Source organism: Crinia signifera, chromosome 6, assembly GCF_055691185.1.
Source record: "Crinia signifera chromosome 6, ASM5569118v1, whole genome shotgun sequence".
In the NCBI taxonomy this organism is placed as follows: domain Eukaryota; kingdom Metazoa; phylum Chordata; class Amphibia; order Anura; family Myobatrachidae; genus Crinia; species Crinia signifera.
Genome location: NC_139222.1, coordinates 150,852,274 through 150,874,881, shown reverse-complemented (window position 1 = coordinate 150,874,881; position 22,608 = coordinate 150,852,274). Strand labels below are relative to the sequence as shown.

Genomic DNA, 22,608 nt, shown 5'->3' with positions numbered 1-22,608 from the left:
AGCGGCGCCCTCGATGTTGGTTGTGCGATGTTTTTATCGCATCGTATGCCATACAACCAATGGCATACGATACGATGCGACGCGATTTTACACGACTATTCGATTAAAAATTGTACAAGCACCCTAATGGGTGATTTTAAGCACCCTAATGGGTGCTTACAATGTAAAATGCACCCCCACGCCACCCCCCACTATAAACGTGAACCCGAAGCGTGACGAGCGCAGCGAGCGCAGCGAGCCCGCGAGGGGCGGCGGTACGTGTCCTACGACCTTTTCATACCCCCACTATCCACGTCGGCGTGGAGTTGACTTTATATAGTGTGGCGAGCGCGAAGCGTGGCGAGCGCAGCGAGCCCCGCGAGGGGGCGCGTATACCTGTGAAGTTATGCGCTCGCCACGCTTCGGGCTCGGTGGCTTGCTGCGCTCGCCACACTATATAAAATCAACTCCACGCCGACGTGGATAGTGGGGGTATGAAAAGGTCGTAGGACGCGTACCGATGCCACGCTTCCGGTTCACGTTTATAGTGGGGGGGTGGCGTGGGGGTGCATTTAACATTGTAAGCACCCATTAGGGTGCATTTAACATTGTAAGCACCCATTAGGGTGCTTATACAATTTATAAATCGCATCCCATCGCATTGTATGGCATTCTATGCCATATACAATGTCATACAATTTAAAAATTGTATGCCATTGTGCGATATCGCATCGCATACCATCGTATGCCTTATGGTATACGATGCGATGGGCGCCGCTATAATACACAAGTACCAAAAAAAATCAAGTAAATATTTGTCGGGTTTCCTGATTTTTTATTACCGGCCCCGGCTTTCAGCCTGGTGCTGGTTATGGCTGTGGGGGGGGGACCGTATTTGACGGCTTTGTAAATTCCCTTCCGGAACACGACTTTGCATACGACGTATGCAGTCGTAGTCATTCGTATCAAGAATACGATTACAATTTTTTGTATTCATATTCTTAGTAAATTTCCCCCGAAATGTACAACTTGAAACACACACACGTCCAAACTGTGGCCTTCCAGCTGTTGTGAAACTACACATCCCAGCATGCCCTGATATAGTTTTAGCATTTCCTAATAGCAAAACTGTGGCAAGGCATGATGGGACTTGTAGTTTCACAACAGCTGGAGGGCCATAGTTTGGACATGCCTTATCGACAGGGCCGGCGCTACCCACTCAGCAGCTCCTGCAAAGCAGGGAGGCGCCATGCTTAAAAGGCGCTGTCTCACTCCCTGCTCTGCTAAAGCTGCCTCAGCCCTCACTGTCACTGCCTCCTGCACGCTGCCCGCAGCGCCTGTTTGACAGCAGACGGCGGTATGGAGAAGCTGAGCAGCTCCCTGCACCCCGTACACACTGTCCTCCTCCTGCGACCTGCCCCCTCTTCCTCCCATACACTTGCGCTGAGGCATGTAGCGCTGTCTGTGAATGCATGGATGACATGTCATGTCCGATTCCGCCCCCTACCCATTGCTCCCTGCGCCTGTCAATCAAATGATGAACAGGTAGCAGCACCACCTCCCCTTCCTTCCCTCTTCTCAGTGTGCTGGGCCAGTGCCGCTGCCAGTCCTCAACACTCCGCCCCCTCTATCTCCTCCCCTCTTCTTTCATCTCCTCCTTCTCTCCCCTCCTTTCCCCCTCAGTCACGAGTGCTGCACATACTTTTGTACTGCTTTTGGATCGCATCGCACACACATTGCATGCATGCCGTGCGATCTAGCCCATAACGTATGCAATTCTCGCAGCGTGTATTGGCACCTTTAGTGCCAGCAACATTTTGCGGACACAGCACTGAGATGGTGTATGCATACATGTACATGCACCCGAGATCCTCCATAGGATTGCATGTTGCATACACTCCCACAATCGGACTGCAGCTTGTTGCAATGACAATGTGAAAGGGCGCAAAATGTATGGTTTGCAGGAGGGTGCCGGACACCCTAGCACCGGCCCTGCTTATCGATGACAACGGATGCACAGAAAAACTGCTGTAAGCAGTGGAAAAGAAATCTATTTTTAGCAGTAGACCCAAACTGGCTGTAGCTTTAGCAATCAAATCAAATTATGTTCTTTTCTTTTTTTAAACCGGTTTATAAAGTTAATGCTTTTACTGGTTGCTGGGCATCCACCACCTTTTAGTTTGTTCATATTTATACAAGCCCCAAGTAAAGGATACTGGGACTGTCTTGCAATGTGATAACGTTCTCTGTGGTTCTTACATACCTTTTCATCAAGATCATCATCACTTTCATACATGTCATCCTGCCGCAGACGCCACTCATACTCCACATGGACACGCATGTTAAATTGATTGTTCTGCGCTTGCAGCAACTATTGTAAAGAAACAGTATGTCATATATAGTATTCACTGATCAACACAATCACTACAAGCTTGGGTAACTTAAGAATGGGTAATGTGTACTTGTCTGGTCTCTTACCAGATCTTCACAAAGAGAATGCTTAAGTCGTTTCGCGATATCCAGCGCAGTTTCCCCAGCTTCATTTTCTGCAATGGAGAGTTTGTGTTAAGAGTTTACATTTTAAGAACCAGGTGCCATTTCTAGCACTACATGAGTACTGGCACTGGCTCCCATTTGCAGGGCAGTGTGATCCGCAGAGCAGCCTCCCTTTCTGGATGTTATTTATGAAACCCTCAAAAATCAGGTACTGTATTTGCAAATTAAATAAAGCCTTTTATTGAAAGTCACTACAATAAAGTGCATACAAATGCTATGCATACATCTTTTATGCACAGAAATGTAAGTGAAAATGAATGCAAAGATACCTCTATGCCAGTGGTTCCCAACCTTTTTTCTCTCCCGTACCCCTTGATTAGGCTTTTCATTGGTAAGTACCCCCTCCTCTCATTTTGAAATATGGACAGTACTTAGCAGTATGCGGATCCTTATGCATGTCCTTATATTAAGGAGGAGCGGAGGAGTAGTATACAGCAAGGAATCATGCCCTTCTGTGTCTAGACACTGGTTGTGTATTATCTCCAGGATTCCCGCTAACACCGGTAGGATTAATGCCGCTGCTTCCTCCACCTTTGTCAGTGCTGGGCAGATGACTGCTGGTGTCTGAGGGCAGCATGTGAAGCTCCCAGTGGATTGCTGGTCAGGCATATGACACAACATGGTTTGTCTCCATGGCAATGGGTCTTCTTCAGCTATCAAAAGACCTTTTCATCGTCAGCCATTACCAATATTATTTTCAAGTACCCCCAACTGGTCTGCAGAGTACCCCCAGGGGTACTAGTACCCCAGGTTGGGAACCACTGCTCTATGCAAACTATGTACTAATAATACCAGCAACGCTATCTTAGAAGGGTGAATCCCAAGTCAAACAATAGCTGCTCTCTAATTTGTTTTTTTGATGCATTATATATGAGCACATATAGAGGCAGCAATAGCAACACGCTCGGACACACAGCTCTCAGCCAACTGCAATTTTCTGAGTCTTCGTTGGCTTTAGTGTATCAAAATCCTATGGGGAGCTGGAGTACATTAAAGCTAGTGCACAGGAATCCCATAGCAAGCTATCAGTAACCAACAGCCATTTTACAAGTAGAATGTAGAAAGAATATGAGGCTGACCTATAACCAACCACCCCCCTCCCCCACTATGAAAAGAGCAGGGCTCTCTTCTGAGAGTGCACATAGAACCAAGAAGAGGGCTCTATTCTGCTCTTTTCACAGCATAATGAACAGTGGGGACTTGTGGGGTGTCCACTTACAGCACCCACAGTAGTTTTGTCACTGAGTTACAACACATTTTTTGAAATTATTCCCAATGAAAACTAGAATACCAACATGTTGAGCTACTGTGGTTTGTTAGAAATAAAAGAAATGATAGGTGCTAGAAAAAGTGACATGTCTTCAGAAATCCTCTGGACACTCACTTATCTTTAGGTTGACTTTAGCTCTCAGGAAGAGTTTTATGCTCTCAGTTTTGTTGTATATGCTGCAGTAATGGAGAGGGGTGTTGCCTCGGATTGTTTGCTTAACTAGATTTCCACTATAGAAAACAAAATAAAATGGTTTAGGATATGTAACATTATAAATGGCAAATTAGCATGGCCATTAGCGACGCTGGCCAGTGCTTACCTGTTGTGTACCAAAAAGTCTACGATATGTAGGGACGTCCGGTCTGACAGTAAAACCGCCAAATGCAGAATGGTCTCACCAGCCTCCTGTATAAAAATGTAGTTAGCTTCAGTACCGAGAACTAGATGGTATAGAACAATTATTTGTCATTATGCCATCTGTAAACTTGGAAAAGAACATGCATTTTAAAGGAGCACAAAGCTCAGGATTTGAGATTATTCAAACATATGACAGAAGATGGCAAGTGACATACTGCATAAACATATTGCAGAATATATCATTATAGCAAAGGAGGGACTGCATTTATATTCAAGTACAAAAATAATACATCATTATAATATGAGAAATGTGTATAGGCCTGTTTTCTGTACCTATGACTACCATATACCATCTGCTACACTATCTCCATATGACTATACACCACACAGTACATCCAATGCTTATTAACCATTTAAGAGGCATTGGGGCAGATGTATTAAGCCTTAACAAGAGATAAATGCAAGGGTGATAAGGAGAGATAAACGTCCAGCCAATCAGCTCCTTACTGACTTTTTTCAAACACAGCCTGTAAACACAGCAGTTAGCAGGTGATTGGCTGGACGTTTATCTCTCTTTATCACCCTTGCATTTATCTCTTGTTAAGGCTTAATACATCTGCCCCATTATCTACATTTTCCTGATCAGTCAGCACATTGTGGATGGTGTGTACCATGTATCACAAATATTTTTGCAACACACATTGCTCCTATTCGCGTGCATACCGGATTCCTGTGACAAGATTCCCATAAGCTTGCTGCATATGGGGATATCACAACCCCATAGATTCCTATGCTGACTAATTATGCCTCCGGTAATATGTTATTTTCCTTAATTGTCCCCAACAACTTTCTTTACTGTTAATGTTGTATAATGTACACATCTTTATGTGCGAAAAAGAATTGAAAAGCATCCAGACTTTATAGTAATGTTTACTGCATGTCAGTTACCTGTGCTGGCTGAGGCAGTGTCTCTGTTAGATCAACCTTTTCAGCATAAGCCTGGATCAGTGCATATATGTCTTTAAAACGGACTGCGTCCTGAAGTTCGTGCAGCCGCGTCACTGGGTGTGTGTTGCTTCTTTTCGTATACAACCAGTGCACATACTTGGAATTGATGAAGTCCTTTCTGGTGGTCCTGATAAATACACCATGGAGGATTCCTTTTGCATTAATTACTCCACAATATCAGTATTTTTGCATTATGTTGCAGATAAACACACAAAACCTTTTTTTTTTTTTTTTGCAGCTGGGGTACACACGAGTGATAGCAGCCTAATGTTTTGATTTGGCAGGAATAAACTTATCTGGCATATTGCTCAGTGTCAAATGTGACTGTTAGTTCAAGGGAGAACAAGAAGAAAGAAGAAACTCAGTTTGGGGGCACCCTTGCGTCCCAAAATATATATATCATATCATATTTTGGGACGCAAGGGTGCCCCCAAACTGAGTTTCTTCTTTCTTCTTGTTCTCCCTTGAACTAACAGTCACATTTGACCTATTTCAAAACTCGGGGTGCACCACTGACTGTCACACTTAACCCAAGAATATATCCAAGGGCGTGGTGACTGATTTTGAGTTAATACTCATATAGTCAGTAGTCCCAAAATATATAAATTAGACCATAATTAACAATTATCACAACATAGTGCTCAACAAGACTGGTGCGGTCTCTATCCCATTCCCCTTTTCCCTCTTTATACACATATTGCTCAGTGTGTGTGATCCATATGCAGGAACCCCAAGTTGCTAGCAACCTAGTTTTATGTAAATAAAGGATGCAAATATATCTTGCTCCGTTCTTCATTCATAGGGGCAGATGTATGACCGGTCTCCATAAGTGCCACTATAATACATCTGCCCCATAGTCTGGTGTGTACCCACAGTCCATTTACCCAGAATATCACATTATAAAATATTTAATGTTTGATTAATCAACTAGATAACAATAATAATACCCACTCAGTGTATAACCCCCCCCCCCCCAATAAATAAATAAAGCCATCTGCTTGTGGTAATATCAGAGTACTGCGTTTTGGGAAATATATTCCACCACTGAAAGACTCAACACCATAAATATATTATAACACGACAATGTACTTTAAACTGGATTACTATGACTACAGGTGTGTCCTCATAGACCTATGGATAAACTTACTAAGGAGGGAATTCTATTGATAAAGGGATGTTGCCCATAGCAACCAATCTATTAAGGTGCTAAAAAAAAATTAGAATCTGATCCCAGAACTCCCATCTTAATAAATGTACCAGCTAGTCTCAACGCACCGCGCTGGGAACTTCTTGGTGCAAGTGAACTATGTTAAGCATCTTTTTTTGCCCCAATTTGCACCATTGTCACATTAATTTGATATGTAACAGTTGTATATCAGTGTGTGACAATACTATGTTCCCCTCTTAATATTTAGACTTGAAAAATTTATAAAATTCAGTTACACAGACTAAAATATAATATTCTGTACAAATAAATAATCACATAAGGCCGACCAGTGCTGGACACACTCACATGGGGCTGTCTATAGTAGGTTTGATTGCTGGAGACGGAAGGTTGGCTTCCACAATATCATTAAACCCAGAGTTACCAACATTTTTGCCTAGCTGAAAAGAAAATGCAAATGTGAGATAGGAAAAAGCATAACTTAGTTGATCATTAACTAATATGTGTTTTAGGTCCATAAAACTTAGGTATTCCAAGAAAGCATCTAAACATAAGCATCTTAACATATATAGGAAAAAATAGTCACACACATTTTACGATGCATAATGCCCAAAATCAATATTTACACCAAGTGTAGCAAGCGTGTATACCACATCCTGTGATCACATAGATACAGGGCACACAGTGCAACAGCATAGAGATGGGGATTCACAGGGGCCCCTGAGAAAGACTGCAGTGTGCAGTTGAAATGGCTGTTGGGCCATGTGTGTACATTTCTCTCATGCCTTAATACAATTATGTTGGATCTTTATACCTGGAGTGCTGGTTCTTCCACTATTCTGTCTACAGGAGGGTGAGTGTGACTATTTATCTTTTATGAACGGTGCACCACAAATACAAGTATTGGTACTTATATGTTAGTTGGGCGCCCACTAAGCTATTTGCTTCGTTTTCCGCATCCGGTCGCCACGCTTCGGGCTCGGTGGCTCACTGCGCTCGCCACACTATATAATATCAACTCCATGCCGACATGGATAGTGGGGGTATGAGCGTACTAACTATAGTGATCTATACACAAATATATACACACACATACCCCAAACCAGTTTGCTTTCCCAAGTGCAACTTGTTTAACTTGAAACAATCTCTTTCACAAATCTAAATATAACATGACTTTCAATTGCATTTTTCCTTTCACTAAAAGCAGTTCAGCTTAAATCAGAATCATGGCATCTTCTTAGGAGCAACCTGACATTCTGAACCCCGACAATACTGTCTTTTCATCTGTGTGTTTACATAGAGGTGCACAAGAATACAAACAGGATGTTGGGGGTGATTCTGGTTGGCTTGCAAAAGCAAACTCCTTTAATGGACAAAACCATGTGCACTGCAGGTGGGGCTGATGTAACATGTGCAGAGAGAGTTACATTTGGGTAAGTTATTATGTTTCTGTGCAGGGTAAATACTGGCTGCTTTATTTTTACACTGCAATATAGATATCAGTTTGCACACACCCCACCCAAATGTAACCCACCTGCAGTGCACATTATTTTGTCCATTAAAGGAGTTTGCTTTAACAAACCAACCAGAATACCCCCTTTGTTATCACACTAGGGGGGTTATACTGGTTGATTCGCACAAGGCTGCAGCCTTGCGAGTCCACCAAGCCCCGCAACATAAACATCCATTCACAGGCTAGGGGGAACCACCCACATCATTTGATGGTCGCCGACCATCAAATGATGGCAGACGTGTGCACATATCTAAGTGACTTTTAGGTCACTCAGATATGCATGGATTCCCGGGAGGAAGAGGGCGGGCAGCTGACATTCGGTGGTGCGAACACCCTGTTCGCCGTGGCCGCACACACACGCCGATGCAAAACATCGCTCTCCCTTGCAAATGCCCGGGGGAACAAAGGGACCGGAATAAGGTCCTAGGAGACTAATTAGCATAGGACTTCCTATGTCAGAGTATCCCAATGTCAGTACATTTTAACCCCTTCCCGCCGCAGCCTGTTTTTGCCTTCCTGACAGCCCTTTTTTTCAAATCTGACATGTATCACTTAAGTGGGGATAACTTTTTTTTGCTTTTACTTATCCCAGTGATTTTGAGATTGTTTTCTCGTGACACATTGTACTTCAAGTTAGTGGTAAATTTGGGTCGATACAGTCTGTGTTTTTTTGTGAAAAATACCAAAATGTCGTAAAAAAAATGGAAAATTTAGCAATTTTCAAAATGTTAAATTTTCTGCTTGTGAGACAAATAATCATACCACTCAAAATAGTTAATAACTAACAAAGACCATATGTCTACTTTATGTTGCCATCATTATTTCAACCTCCTTTTAATTTTTTTGGACACTAGGAGGCTTAAAATATGAATAGCAAATTCTCAAATTTTCAAGAAAATTTCAAACACTGATTTTTTTAGGGACCAGTTCAGTTCTGATGTGACTGAGGGACTTGTATGTGAGACACCCCCATAAATGATGCCATTTCAAAAACTGCACCCCTCACAGTATTCAAAACAGCATTTTGGAAGTTTGTTAACCCTTTAGGTGTTTCACAGGAATTAAAACAAAGTGTAGGTGAAATTTCAAAATTTCATTTTTTTTGCAGATTTTCAATTTTAATACATTTTTCTAAGGAACACAGTAGATTTTACTAGAGAAATGTGACTAAAAATGGATTCCCCCAATTCTTTTGTTTTCATAAATATCCTATATGTGGCCCTAGTGTGCACGTTGACCAAACCACAGGCTTCATAATAGAAGGAGCACCTACTTGATTTTGGAGCCTCCTTTTTATGAGATTATTTTTTAGGCACCATGTAGGTTTCTAGGCACCATAAGATGCTAAAAGTTAGGAACCCCCCCCCACAAGTGACCCCATTTTGCAAACTACACCCCTCAGGGAATTCATCTAGGGGTATAGTGTACATTTCAAACCCCCAGGGGTTTCACCAATTGTGGTACAACTGGGCTGTGAAAATGAAAAATTACATTTTTTACACAAAAATGCAGTTCTGGCTCAAAATTTTTCATTTTCACAAGGAATGAAGGAGACAAAGCACCCCAAAATCTGTGCCCCAATTTCTCCCGAGTACGGCAATGCCTCACATGTGACCAAAAAATACCATTTGGGTGCATGGCAGGACTCAGAAGGGAAGGAGTGATATTTGGATTTTGCAGCACAGATTCTGGTGGAATGTTGGTGGGTGCTATGTCGCATTAGCAAGACCCCCGAAGCACCAATACAGTGGAACCCCCCCACAAGTGACCCCATTTTGCAAACTACACCCCTCAGGGAATTCAACTAGGGGTATAGTGTACATTTCAAACCCCCAGGGGTTTCACCAATTGTGGTACAACTGGGCAGTGAGAATGAAAAATTAAATTTTTTACACAAAAATGCAGTTCTGGCTCAAAATTTTTTATTTTCACAAGGAATGAAGGAGACAAAGCACCCCAAAATCGGTGCCCCAATTTCTCCCGAGTACGGCAATGCCTCACATGTGACCAAAAAATACCATTTGGGTGCATGGCAGGACTCAGAAGGGAAGGAGTGATATTTGGATTTTGCAGTACAGATTCTGGTGGAATGTTGGTGGGTGCTACTGTATGTCACATTAGCAAGACCCCCGAAGCACCAATACAGTGGAACCCCCCCACAAGTGACCCCATTTTGCAAACTACACCCCTCAGGGAATTCAACTAGGGGTATAGTGTACATTTCAAACCCCCAGGGGTTTCACCAATTGTGGTACAACTGGGCAGTGAGAATGAAAAATTAAATTTTTTACACAAAAATGCAGTTCTGGCTCAAAATTTTTCATTTTCACAAGGAATGAAGGAGACAAAGCACCCCAAAATCTGTGCCCCAATTTCTCCCGAGTACGGCAATGCCTCATGTGTGACCAAAAAATGGCAGGACTCAGAAGGGAAGGAGTGATATTTGGATTTTGCAGCACAGATTCTGGTGGAATGTTGGTGGGTGCTATGTCGCATTAGCAAGACCCCCAAAGCACCAATACAGTGGAACCCCCCCACAAGTGACCCCATTTTGCAAACTACACCCCTCAGGGAATTCATCTAGGGGTATAGTGTACATTTCAAACCCCCAGGGGTTTCACCAATTTTGATACAACTGGGCTGTGCAAATGAAAAATTAAATTTTTTTACACAAAAATGCAGTTCTGGCTCAAAATTTTTCATTTTCATAAGGTATGAAGGAGAAAAAGCACCCCAAAATCTGTGCCCCAATTTCTCCCGAGTATGGCAATGCCTCATATGTGACCAAAAAATACCAGTTGGGTGCATGGCAGGACTCAGAAGGGAAGGAGTGATTTTTGGATTTTGCAGCTCAGATTCTGGTGGAATGAATGGTGGGTGCTATGTGGCATTAGCAAGACCCCCGAAGCACGGTGAAATGATGAACCTAATAATCCATAGATGTGTGGTATATTTTAAAACACTCCTTTATACATAGGCCGGGTTTGTCGGGCAAGTTTCACAGTGGAAAATAGTATCCTTTCTTATTCCCTTTTTATAGCAAACTTTGCACCTTTTTTGTGTCCTGCCCTTTTTTGCAGTGGAGGGGATTTCGTTAGGAAAATGCTGCCCTGGTACAATACGGGGGCCAGTACTAGAAGTACTGGGGCCCTCTGCCTGCTGGTTCCCAAATATTAGGCCCTTTATGACTTCCTCTTGAAAGTGCATAAATGTCCCCCTCTGGCTGGTAGAACGGAATAGCACGTAAGCGTTATACAGTGCCATCTGGATGATACTGTATACACGGCCAGCTTCTTGTACCAGATTTTTGATTTCCGCAGGGCACTGTACGGCTTCAGTACCTGATCTGAAAGATCCACTCCGCCCATGTACTTATTGTAATCTAGGATACAATTAGGTTTTGAGGTGTGGGTACTGGTACCTCGTACAGGGACGGAGGTGGTACTGTCTCCATGTTGTCAGTATAAGGACATCCCTCTTGTCCTTATATTTGACCAACAACATATTTTCGGTGCATATTCCCCTGCTTTCACCCCTTCTCAGTAATTGGGCAACGTGCGTTTTTGGGAGGCCTCTTTGGTTCTTGCGCACAGTACCGCAAGCTGCTGTACCTCTTGAACCAAGGGCCTTAAACAGGGGGATGCTAGTGTAAAAGTTATCCACATAGAGGTGATAACCTTTATCCAGGAAGGGGTGCACTAAATCCCAGACAATTTTTCCACTAACACCTACGAGGGAGGGGGGGCATTCTGGCGGTTCAATTCTTGAATCCTTCCCTTCATATACCCTAAACCTGTGGGTGTACCCTGAGGTGCTTTCACACAGTTTATACATTTTTATGCCATACCTTGCCCTCTTACTGGGAAGGTACTGGCGGAATTTAACCCTTCCTTTAAAATGTATAAGGGACTCGTCGATACAAATAAATTTTTCAGGGATGTACATCTCTGCAAATTTGGCACTGAAATGATCAATGACCGGCCTGACTTTGAATAGCCGGTCAAAGGTGGGATCATCTCTGGGTGGGCACTGTGCATTATCGGTGTAATGTAAAAATTTAAGGATTGTCTCAAAACGAGTCCGAGCCATGGCCATACGGTAAAGTGGGGTGCTGTACAGAACATCTGTACTCCAATATTGCCTAATTTCTGGCTTTTTTACTATGCCCATATGTAACACCAGACCCCAAAACGTCATCATCTCTACTGCATCTACAGGGGTCCACCTAGCAAATGATGACGTGGGGTTTTGAGCAATAAACTGCTGGGCATATAAATTACTTTGGTCCACCATTAAATGTATAAAATCATCAGAGAAAAATAATTTGAAAAAGTCAATTTCTCTGAGACCTGTTGAATCAAATTGGATTCCTGGGATGGCCAAAAACTCAGGAACCTGGGGCTCAAAATTGTCTGGTGGTGGGGTCCATACGGGATCAATCATTTGGGGGGGGTCTCAGCTGCTCTACGGGGGCGTCTTTGAGGGGGTCCCTCATCACTAGAGGAGGAAGATGAGGTTAAGACGAATCCTTCAAATTCCCCGCTTGCATCACTGGCTGTGTCAGAGTCAGAGGCAAGCATGGCATATGCCTCCTCCGCTGAATACATTCTTCTGGATGACTGGGATGACATTTGGGATGACATTTGGGATGCCATTTTTATTTTTGTGTTTCTGTAAGTGTAATGTTTCAACACGTGTATAGTGTAGCGGGGGTACAAACTTTATTTCAACACGGGGGGTATGTAGTGTGTAGTGTGTATGTAGTGCAGAAAAAAAAATACTTTATACAGGAATTTGATCCCAATAAAAAAAATAAAAATTATATCAACCCTGTGCCAAAAATGCTGTTCAGTGATGTACGTCACTGATCAGCGCTCAGCGGCCACAGGACACCCACAAAAGCAACGTGGGTGTAAAAACAATTTAAAAAAAATAAACCACAGCACTCTCCAAAAAAAAACAATTTAAAAAAACTGCTGAAAAAAAATTATATCAACCCTGTGCCAAAAATGCTGTTCAGTGATGTACGTCACTGATCAGCACTCAGCGGCCACAGGACACCCACAAAAGCAACGTGGGTGTAAAAACAATTTAATAAAAAATAAACCGCAGCACTCTCCAAAAAAAAAACAATTTAAATAAACTGCAGAAAAAAAATTATATCAACCCTGTGCCAAAAATGCTGTTCAGTGATGTACGTCACTGATCAGCGCTCAGCGGCCACAGGACACCCACAAAAGCAACGTGGGTGTAAAAACAATTTAAAAAAAATAAACCACAGCACTCTCCAAAAAAAAAAACAATTTAAAAAAACTGCAGAAAAAAAATTATATCAACCCTGTGCCAAAAATGCTGTTCAGTGATGTACGTCACTGATCAGCGCTCAGGGGCCACAGGACACCCACAAAAGCAACGTGGGTGTAAAAACAAAACCCCACTGCACTCTCCAAAAAACAACAACTGCAGATCAGTGATGCAACACTGATTAGCAGTGAGGGGCAGCAGGCACACAACTGTGGGTGCAACCTGACAGGGTATATATATAAAAAAAAAAACCTGCACCCCCAAAAAGTTGCTGATCAGTTAATTTATACTGATCAGCACAAAAGGGGGGGCAGCAGGGGGGGCAGCAGTCAGTTGCACAGGCAGCACAACCTTTGGTGCAACTGACAGGTATATATATAAAAAAACAAACCCCTGCACCCCCAAAAGTTGCTGATCAGCACAGATATACTGATCAGCACAAAAGGGGGGGCAGCAGACACAAAATATAGCACTCTCTATCACTATCTCTCACTATCTCTCACTATCTGTCACTATCTGTCACTATCTGTCACTATCTGTCACTATCTGTCACTATCTGTCACTATCTGTCACTATCTGTCACTATCTGTCACTATCTGTCACTCTATGACACTGCAGCAGCAGCACACAGAAAGTCACAAGATCGAGGAAGCATCCAGCTGCTGGCAGCACGCTACCAGCGGTGATCAGGTAAGTATCAGGCAAGGATCAGGTCAGTATATCACAACAGATTGGCACGGTGACCGCTCTGCACGCAATTCCAGACCGGAATGGCATCTGCAGCGCAGTCACCGTTAGTTTAAATCACGCGCCATGGCTGTGATTGGTCCGTCGGTCCGACGGACCAATCACAGCCTTGGGGGCAGGTGGGGTGAGGTGTGGTCATCACCGGTGACCCCCTCACGCCCCCTCACACCCGGCGGTGATTGATCCCTGTGTTACCGAGCGTCTGATTCGCCGGTAACACAGGAAAACGCTGCGATTGGCTGTTCAATGTGAACAGCCAATCGCAGCGATCGCCGACGGGGGGGAGGCATGCTGGGACATGTCTGCTGTCAGGGACAGCAGACATCGTCCCTCTGTCACCGCGTCCCTAGACGCGGTGACAGTTTAAAGTCATGACGTATATATACGTCATGTGTCGGGAAGTACATCCCGGCCATGACGTATATATACGTCAAATGTCGGGAAGGGGTTAAACCAAAATAAGTTCTACATTTCTTTTAATTGCATGCATACTGAAGGTTCACTTCTACAACCATGTATAGAACACTACATATAGCAGGTCAAAACATATTATCCCCTGTACATTTACAGCATATTGCGCCTAGCGTCAAATCGTCCATTTAATCATTCAATGATTAGCTTTACAAGTTACATACTGGTGGTTATTACAGATAAGCAAGTTGGTATTTAACTAGAGTTTGTACTTTTGATCTGCCTGAGCAATACAAAAAGGAGTTCCCCTCTTATAGGGCCATATCATAAAGACTTTTGCATCTTACCAAGAGCTCAGAGGTACCAAGTTTGTCCAGAGAGAGCGACTGAATACGGGAGTGATGGACGCCCAGGTCTCTATGAACCCCAGAGCATTCAATACACGTCAAGATACCCAGATTAATAGACAACCACGTTGGATCTGGAAGAAATACATATACCAAGATTAGATTCCACAGCAAAGAAAGTCAACATGACCAAACAAACAAAACCGTTGGGGAAATGTAATAGGATAAGAGATTCAGAAAGTGAGAAATTTGGTAAGAAATCTATATATATATATATATATATATATATATATATATATATATATATATATATATATATATATATATATATATATATATATATATATATATAGTTTTTTTTTTTTTTTTTTTTTAAGCGGCAATCATTTAAACGGCAAAACCAGTTTGATTTTGCAGTGTAAATGATTGCCGCTTTAAAAAAACTGGAGATTTCTTACCAAATTGCTCACTTTCTGAATCTCTCACACTATTACATTTCACCTCATCTGTTTATAATTGTAAGGCAAATGGAGAATCACAATTTCTTTACAGGTACTAGAATGTCATTACAGACACTTTAATCACATCCCAGAAATCAGTCCTTATTTACTGTGCAAGGAAAATGTGTTGGCTCAGACATTTTTAATGAACAGGAAAGCAACTATTAACCCTTTCACACCAGAAAATGCAGGGACCCACCGGGAATATGGCCCAGGGATCATGCCGGGCCATTCCTGGGTTGGACCCTTTCACACCAGAAAAGTCCCTGCATTTTCTGGTGTGTGAAGGGGGTGTGAAGGGGGCAGGAAGGAGGCGGGAGGAGGCTGTCAGGAGGCCGTCAGGAGGTGGTGAGGAGGCGGGCAGGCAGCTTGATGGCGGTGTGATGGCAGCAGAGTACTCACCCCGGTTGCTGGTCCTTGGTGCAGGCCAGGGATCCACACAGGTGGTGGGCGCAGATGACAGGTCAGACGGAGGATGAAGAGGACGCAGTTTTCCGGCGCCCTTACTGCTGCTGGAGAGCTGCATCTTCTTCATCTGCCGCCTGTGTGAATCCCCGGTCTGACAGCACACCAAGGACTGGCAATGCAGGTAAGTATCCCCTAGCCCTTTCACACCGGCCAAGTTTCCGGGTTGAATCCAGGAACAACCCTGCTCCATAGCAGGGTTGAAATCCCGGGAAATTTGGCTGGTGTGAATGGGGTATAACGGAATAATGAAATTTTAGACCTGGTCCAAAAAAGTAGACTCCAATGTATTTCAACATAATGTCAAGAGCAAGTCATGTGGTCTAACTTAGAAAAAAAGTACCAAGAACACTTGTTTATCACTGACTGGGGTGAGCTAGATCCTCCTTTCCATCTTGATATTGGGACACACTATGGGAGTTATTCGCACTGGGACCTATGGTGGGTGTATGCGCAGGGTCATTTCTGTGCTTGTGCATATGCCGGGTGCGTGCAGCCACGGCGAACAGACTGTTCACCAGGTGCACGCACCCAAGGCCAGGGAAGTGGGGTGGTGGCGGATAGTCGTGCCCATGGGAATTCATGGGCATTTCCATGGTAATTTCCATGGTAATTGGACCGTCACGTCACCAGATGTCAGCTGCCCGCTCACTTTTTCCTGAGGGTGTGCGCAAATCTAAGTGACCTGAGAGTCACTTAGATATGCGTGCATGTTCTACATCATTCGATGGTCGGCGACCATCGAATGATGTGGGTGTTCACCCACAGGCTGAGAATGGATGTTTATGTAAATCATCCATTTGCAGCCAGTGCGTGCGAAAACACATTGCGAATGCGTGGTGGCCAAGCCACCATTCGCAAGGTGGGGTTTGGTGGACTTGCAAAGCTGGGAATTTGCAGCCATGTGAATAAACCAGAATAACCCAGCTATGTTCCACTGCTTAGTTTAATAGTGACAACTTACCTCACTGAGAAAAGGAAGTTTTGTAGAAGAACATCTAGAAGAACACAGTTTAGATAGATTACTCTTTAAAGGGATGCAATGCACTAAATGGCTTTGATTCAATGCTTTACCAACATATTTGTCTGATTAGCACATGAAGTACTATATAATGATATCCTTAGTGAAATAATTAAAAGAATTATGGCATCTCGGCAAAACAAGCCCTACTTTAAAAGCAGTTGGGCTTGTTTTGCCAAGAATGGCCATGGATTATCGAGCTCACGGATGGATCTTGACGATCCACGGCCGTTTCTCGTGACCACGCCCCCTTTTTGGTACTCGGCAGATGGGACATAGAACCCTGCCTGCTGATTTGCTGTTGAGCGGTCTGAGAACGGGAGGGGGTCTCGGCTGTCAGGACATCACAACAGTCGTGACCCAGGATTGAATACCCACATTACAGTAAAAAAATAAAGAAAATGCCAGGTTTACAAGTCTTTTAAGTGTATCTACTGTACAAAGTGGGAAAGACTATCATCAAATTTAATTAAATTGGTGAACTATAATAATCTAATAATATGAAGTGGATGGTATAATATAGTACACACGAGCTACATATCTAGTATTTGGTGAGAGAATACTAGTGACAGCACAATAGTTCATTACCCAATATGGCAGCTACCCTGTGCAGTATATACTACTATAAACATCACATTCTGAAACTTACTAGTTAAGACATGGGTTATTCCACTAATAGGATAGTTACTGTGTAAATTAGTACAATTATTTTTTCTGTATCAACAAGGCACATTTGGATGAAAAGGAGTTTTAGATTAAATAACAGTGTTACATGAAATGGAAAAAAATGTAAAGTATGTTATCCTCTCCTGCAAGTACTAATGCTGTGATCGTTCCGTTATAAACAATAGTGCTGAAGTTGGTAGATCGCTGTTTAGACTGTGTAGATTATATAGTTATATAAACAGGCATCCAGTGGCGCAAATTCATACCAGGCAACTGGAAGCAAGTGAATGATTGGTGCCCCCCCCATAACAACAAGCGAACTCCCGCAACACACAGACCCATTCCCACCACCAACATCCCAACCTCAGTAATGAGAGTGCCAAGGGTTACTCTGACTCTGCAACCAATACCCCAGCAGCAACTAGAGATGCACTACCCCGCATAGCACCCCAACCTCAGCAGCACCAAGAGACACCATTACCAGTCCTAGCCCTGTGGGCCCGCCATATCCCAGTCGGACACTGCCTCCAGTCCCTGTCCTTTCAGACCCACACATTCATAAGAAGAGGGAGGCCATGAAAGCAGGTATACTGTGCTGGCCATTTGGTCCACAAGAGGGGGAACGCAATGGTAGTGGCTGACTGAATAGAGTTGGCGCAAAGGTACTGATGAATGAAGGTGTGTGGATGAGAGTGTTGCCCTAACCACCATATTATAAAGAGAGTGTTGCAGCTACCATCATATACGCAGGGAGCATCACAGCGCCAGCCAAATATTACAGAGAGTGTAGTGCTATCATATAAAGCAAACAGTGATAATCCGGAGAGTGTTGGTGTGTCGTCCAGATAATGAGGAGAGTGTTGTGGTGACCTTCAGATAATCTTGAGAGTGTCACAGTGCCCTCCAGAAAATCAGAAGAGCATTGAGGTGACCGCTAGATAATGCATAGACTGTGGTGGTGACTGCCAGATATCCTGGAGAGTGTTGGTGTGACTGCCAGATAATGCAGAGAGCGTTGCGATAACTGCCAGATAATAGGAAGTTTGTTGTGCTGACCGGCAGATAATCCGGAGACCATTACAGTTCCGCAGCTCAGGCAGCCATTGCAGCAGCACAAACTCGGCAAAGCGTACAGTGCCAGCCATGAACTGCTGGGATGGGAATTTATTTATTTCTTATATAGCGCAGCAGATCCCGTTGCGCTTTACAAAAGGAGAGAGTGATACAACAAACAGGGTATTTACAAACAGTCAAAAGGTAGGAGGGCCCTGCTCGCAAGCTTACAATCTGCCTGCTGGATACAGGCAGAGAATGCTGCCTTGTGCGCAGCCACACTGAACATTCTGGGACGTGCAACAAATACTCCCTACCCCCCTGCATGATCTCCTGGGACAATGGAGTATTAGTATTTATTTACAGTTTATTATATAGCACAATATAGCATATTCCATTGCGCTTTAGGTGCCCATTAAGGCCTGGAGCCAGGTGGCAACAGAAACCATTGTCTCCAGGAGTTCCGCCCATAAGTTGACCTTAACCTGGATATGTGCCTTACCTGGTGCTCCACAGTCACAACACACACTGTTTCCAGGCATCCGTTTCATGTCTTCAATAATGGCTTTAGTGAGATCTTCTATGCTGTTCTCCTCGCTTGGACGCACTTCATGAAATGCCATATTAAGAGCTTCCTGCTTGCTGTTAGTTAGCACAGAGATCCACCTAGAACATTAGGAGACATACTGTTATTTATTTATTTACTTACAGTTTCTTATATAGCGCAGCATATTCCATTGCGCTTAGGATATAGTACTCGTATGTATGCGGCTCCATCCTTTAAATACTGTTTATACAGTACCTGTGCTCCTTTTTTTAAACAATAACAGTTCAATGCATATTGCATACCTAGAGACACACTGATCAGGAGGATGCAGTGGCGTAACTAGATACATGTGGGCCCCATAGTTTGTAAGGGCCCCTATTTATCACGTAATGCTGAAAAAATGAATACAGCACATGATACTTTGACAGGCAAAGTGGGCCCCTCTAAGCTCTGGGCCCCATAGCAGCTGCACCCCCAGCACCTATGGTAGTTACGCCTTTGGGAGGATGTATAACATGTTTTTTACCTTATGTAAGTCACATACAAATCCATCTTTGCGATCATCAACAAATATTGTTACATTGTATTTATAAGGCGCCACAAATGGTTTGCAGCGCCGTACATAGGGCACATAACTAGAACAATACAGGGTACACAGAACTAAACATTACAGTTACTAAAGAAAAAAAACAGAGCACAGGTAGCAATTAGCAGCACAGTCCTTTGTATACACAATACAGCTGAGATATAGGGAAGCAGAGGAGTAGTCTGCATGTTGCCTGGGATAAGTAATCAGCGGTAGAAATGAATGAACACAAGTGAGAAGAGGGTACTTGTTTCCTAGCACGGCGCCCGTCGGGTCCCATCGCATACCATAACTTAAGGTATGCGATGGGACACGACAGACCCGATTTTCAGGTTTTAAAGACCTTCCCATACAATGGCATGCGATGCGACCGACCCGATTTTACATTGTACCCAATGTTAAATGCCCCCCCAGACCCGATTTTTAATTGTATACCCACATGATGCTTAATTATTATGTTAAATGCTCCCCCTTTGTTAACACAACGCAACGATAAACGTGAACCCGAAGCATGGCGAGCGCAGCGAGCCCGCAAGGGTCGGCGGTACGCGTCCTCCGACCTTTTCACACCGCCACTATCCACGGCGGTGTGGAGTTCATTTTATATAGTGTGGCAAGCGCAGTGAGCCACCGAGCCTGAAGCGTGGCGAGCCCCGCGAGGGGACACGGAATACTTCACATGTATTCAACGTCCCCTTGCTGGGCTCGCTGCGCTTGCCACTCTTCGGGCTCGCCACACTATATAAAATCAACTCCACGCCGACGTGGATAGTGGGGGTGTGAAAAGGTCGGAGGACGCGTACCGCCACCCCTCGCGGGCTCGCTGCGCTTGCCACACTTCCGGTTGGCATTGATCGTGGCGTGGCATTAACAAAGGGGGGGGGCATTTGACATAGTAATTACCCATCAGGGTGGGTATACAATTAAAAACCGGGTCTGGGGGGGCATTTAACATTGTAATCAGCCATCAGGGTGGCTGTACAATAAAAAATCAGGTCGATTTGGTCCCATCGCATCGCATGCGATTTGGTCGCAGAGGATGTGATCGACACGATTTTTCTGACCCGATGACATACAATAGAAATCGGTGGTGCCGTGCTAGGAAACAAGTACCGAGAAGAGATGCGGGAATAGATAGGTGAATGAGAGAGCTGTAATTAAAATGCAAGGAGTGGGCTGTGAGAACAGAAGGGAAGAATGCCCTGCTCCAAGAAGCTTACACTCTAGAGGGAGGAGAAGACAGACAGGCAAAATGAGATAGATATATATGCAAAACAATACCCTTCTTACGCGCTCCACAAATATTCCCTGCAGGTGGGAATTTTGTGTTCAGATCTGGTAAAGCAAACCTCCAAAAGGTTAAGCAGAAGGGTTTGGGCAAGCAAAGGATTTGGTTAAAGCAAGATGAGTTTCAGACTAAAAATACTACCAATTATCACATATCTTTAACTCACGCAATGCAGTCCTGATCATCCTCTGCCAAGAAATGGTAAGTCCGGTTATCTGCAAGTCATAAACAAAATGGATGGACTGTTACGATATATTGTGCTGAAACCCTTATTCAAGTATTTTGCGTTTGTTACCAAAATTTGACACAAAAATAAAATCATTGAATCATCACACTCCCACTCTAGTGGGTGTTTTTTAGGGTTCAACAAATTGAAGAGATAAGGGGCTAAATGGTCACTGAACGACCATATCGCCCGTGTTTTTAGTGTGTACAGGGCGATAAATCGCTCCCACACCAGCCCTTAATGGTTGCTGATAAAAACGGTGCACTGATCGCTGACCAATATTAAGCCATAATCACTCAGCAACCAAATTGCACCAGGTGTATACACACCTTAAGATATGCATATGTGCATGTAGGGAGGGACGGAGCGGAGGCAAATTACTGCCTTGCTCAGAGTGAGGAAAATCCTAGTTTTAGCCTCCAAAAGCAAAATTAAAAGATCAGTAATGTTGTAATCAACACAGGGAGTGAAGGTTCCCAAATCCAAACAAACAGAACAATGCAAATCACTAGAGAAGAGGTTATTTATCCAGACATACAGTATACCAAAGTATGATTTATTACATATAACAGGTTTTGGAGTGATTATCTCACATGTTAATGGTAACATGAATGTATTCCTACTCTAGTACAATTAATTCTAATGACACAGCAATTAAAATTCAGACAACTAAAACATTTTAAACCAACAAAAAGCAAAAGATAATGTGTGTGTGCTTGGATTTTAAAAATACATTAATGACTACAATGGCAAAATGATTCAGTTTAGTTGTTGTTTCAAGAGCTTTGATGTCCGTTCTTTAAATATCAGATACACAGCTTACTCACTGCTCAAGAACTAGAATACCTATAATACAAGTGTATCAGACATGTATTATACAGCAGAATAACTACATTATTTACTTGGTTACAAACCAGCAACATATTTCCATTATTAAAAAGCCCGCTCAAAACTAGATGTAGTTTTACTTGCTGCCAACAGATGGCAGTGTAAGCCTGCTTAAGGCAAATGCTTCAAAAACTAGTAGATATGGTTTCACTTGCTGCCAACAGATGTTTCGGAGTCACACAGACACTAGACTTATATATCAGGGTTGCCGACCCTCCCAAAATTCCGGGAGTCTCCCAAAAATCGGGGCTCCCTCCTGGCCCCCCGGAAGGGTGGGCAACCCTCCTGGATTCAGGGGGGACCCCCGCTGTCCCCCGAATCGCAGCATTAAAATGCCGCAATCCTCGGGTCTCAGAGGAGGGGCCGGAGCTAAAATTACACAATCACGTCATTTTAGCCCCGCCCCCTCCACGGAGATCACTGAATTCGTTGGTTTAACAGCATGGGGAGGGGCTTATTGATGTCACGCTTAAGCCCCGCCCCCTGAGCGGCTACTGAATCTCGAATAAGAAAGTCGGCAACCCTGGTATATATAGATGATTAGGTTTCTTAGCTCATAATATCAATAGTAAATAGCGCACATTTTATGATCATAGCATAGCCAAATAGAACTAAATCAATTGTAAAATAATGTAATGTAATTACACTTGTATGTAATAATGGACATTACAGGTTGTATTATAGCTAACAGACAATGAGCTGCAGTGTGTA

At 43.5% G+C, this 22,608-nt stretch overlaps 1 protein-coding gene across 3 annotated transcripts in view; it reads right to left on the bottom strand.

Moving 5' to 3' along the window:
• Positions 1-22,608, bottom strand: part of LOC146008403 (arf-GAP with SH3 domain, ANK repeat and PH domain-containing protein 1-like) — a 170,777-nt gene that overhangs the window by 19,228 nt on the left and 128,941 nt on the right. For all 3 annotated transcript variants that reach the window (XM_083147634.1, XM_083147636.1, XM_083147635.1), the window contains 9 exons: positions 20,950-20,998; positions 18,865-19,028; positions 14,658-14,791; positions 6,684-6,775; positions 5,111-5,297; positions 4,125-4,210; positions 3,920-4,035; positions 2,458-2,525; positions 2,243-2,350 (listed from right to left, as the gene is read on the bottom strand). In XM_083147634.1, the coding sequence (XP_083003760.1) occupies positions 2,243-2,350; positions 2,458-2,525; positions 3,920-4,035; positions 4,125-4,210; positions 5,111-5,297; positions 6,684-6,775; positions 14,658-14,791; positions 18,865-19,028; positions 20,950-20,998 (1,004 nt within the window). The remainder of the gene's footprint in view (positions 1-2,242; positions 2,351-2,457; positions 2,526-3,919; positions 4,036-4,124; positions 4,211-5,110; positions 5,298-6,683; positions 6,776-14,657; positions 14,792-18,864; positions 19,029-20,949; positions 20,999-22,608) is intronic.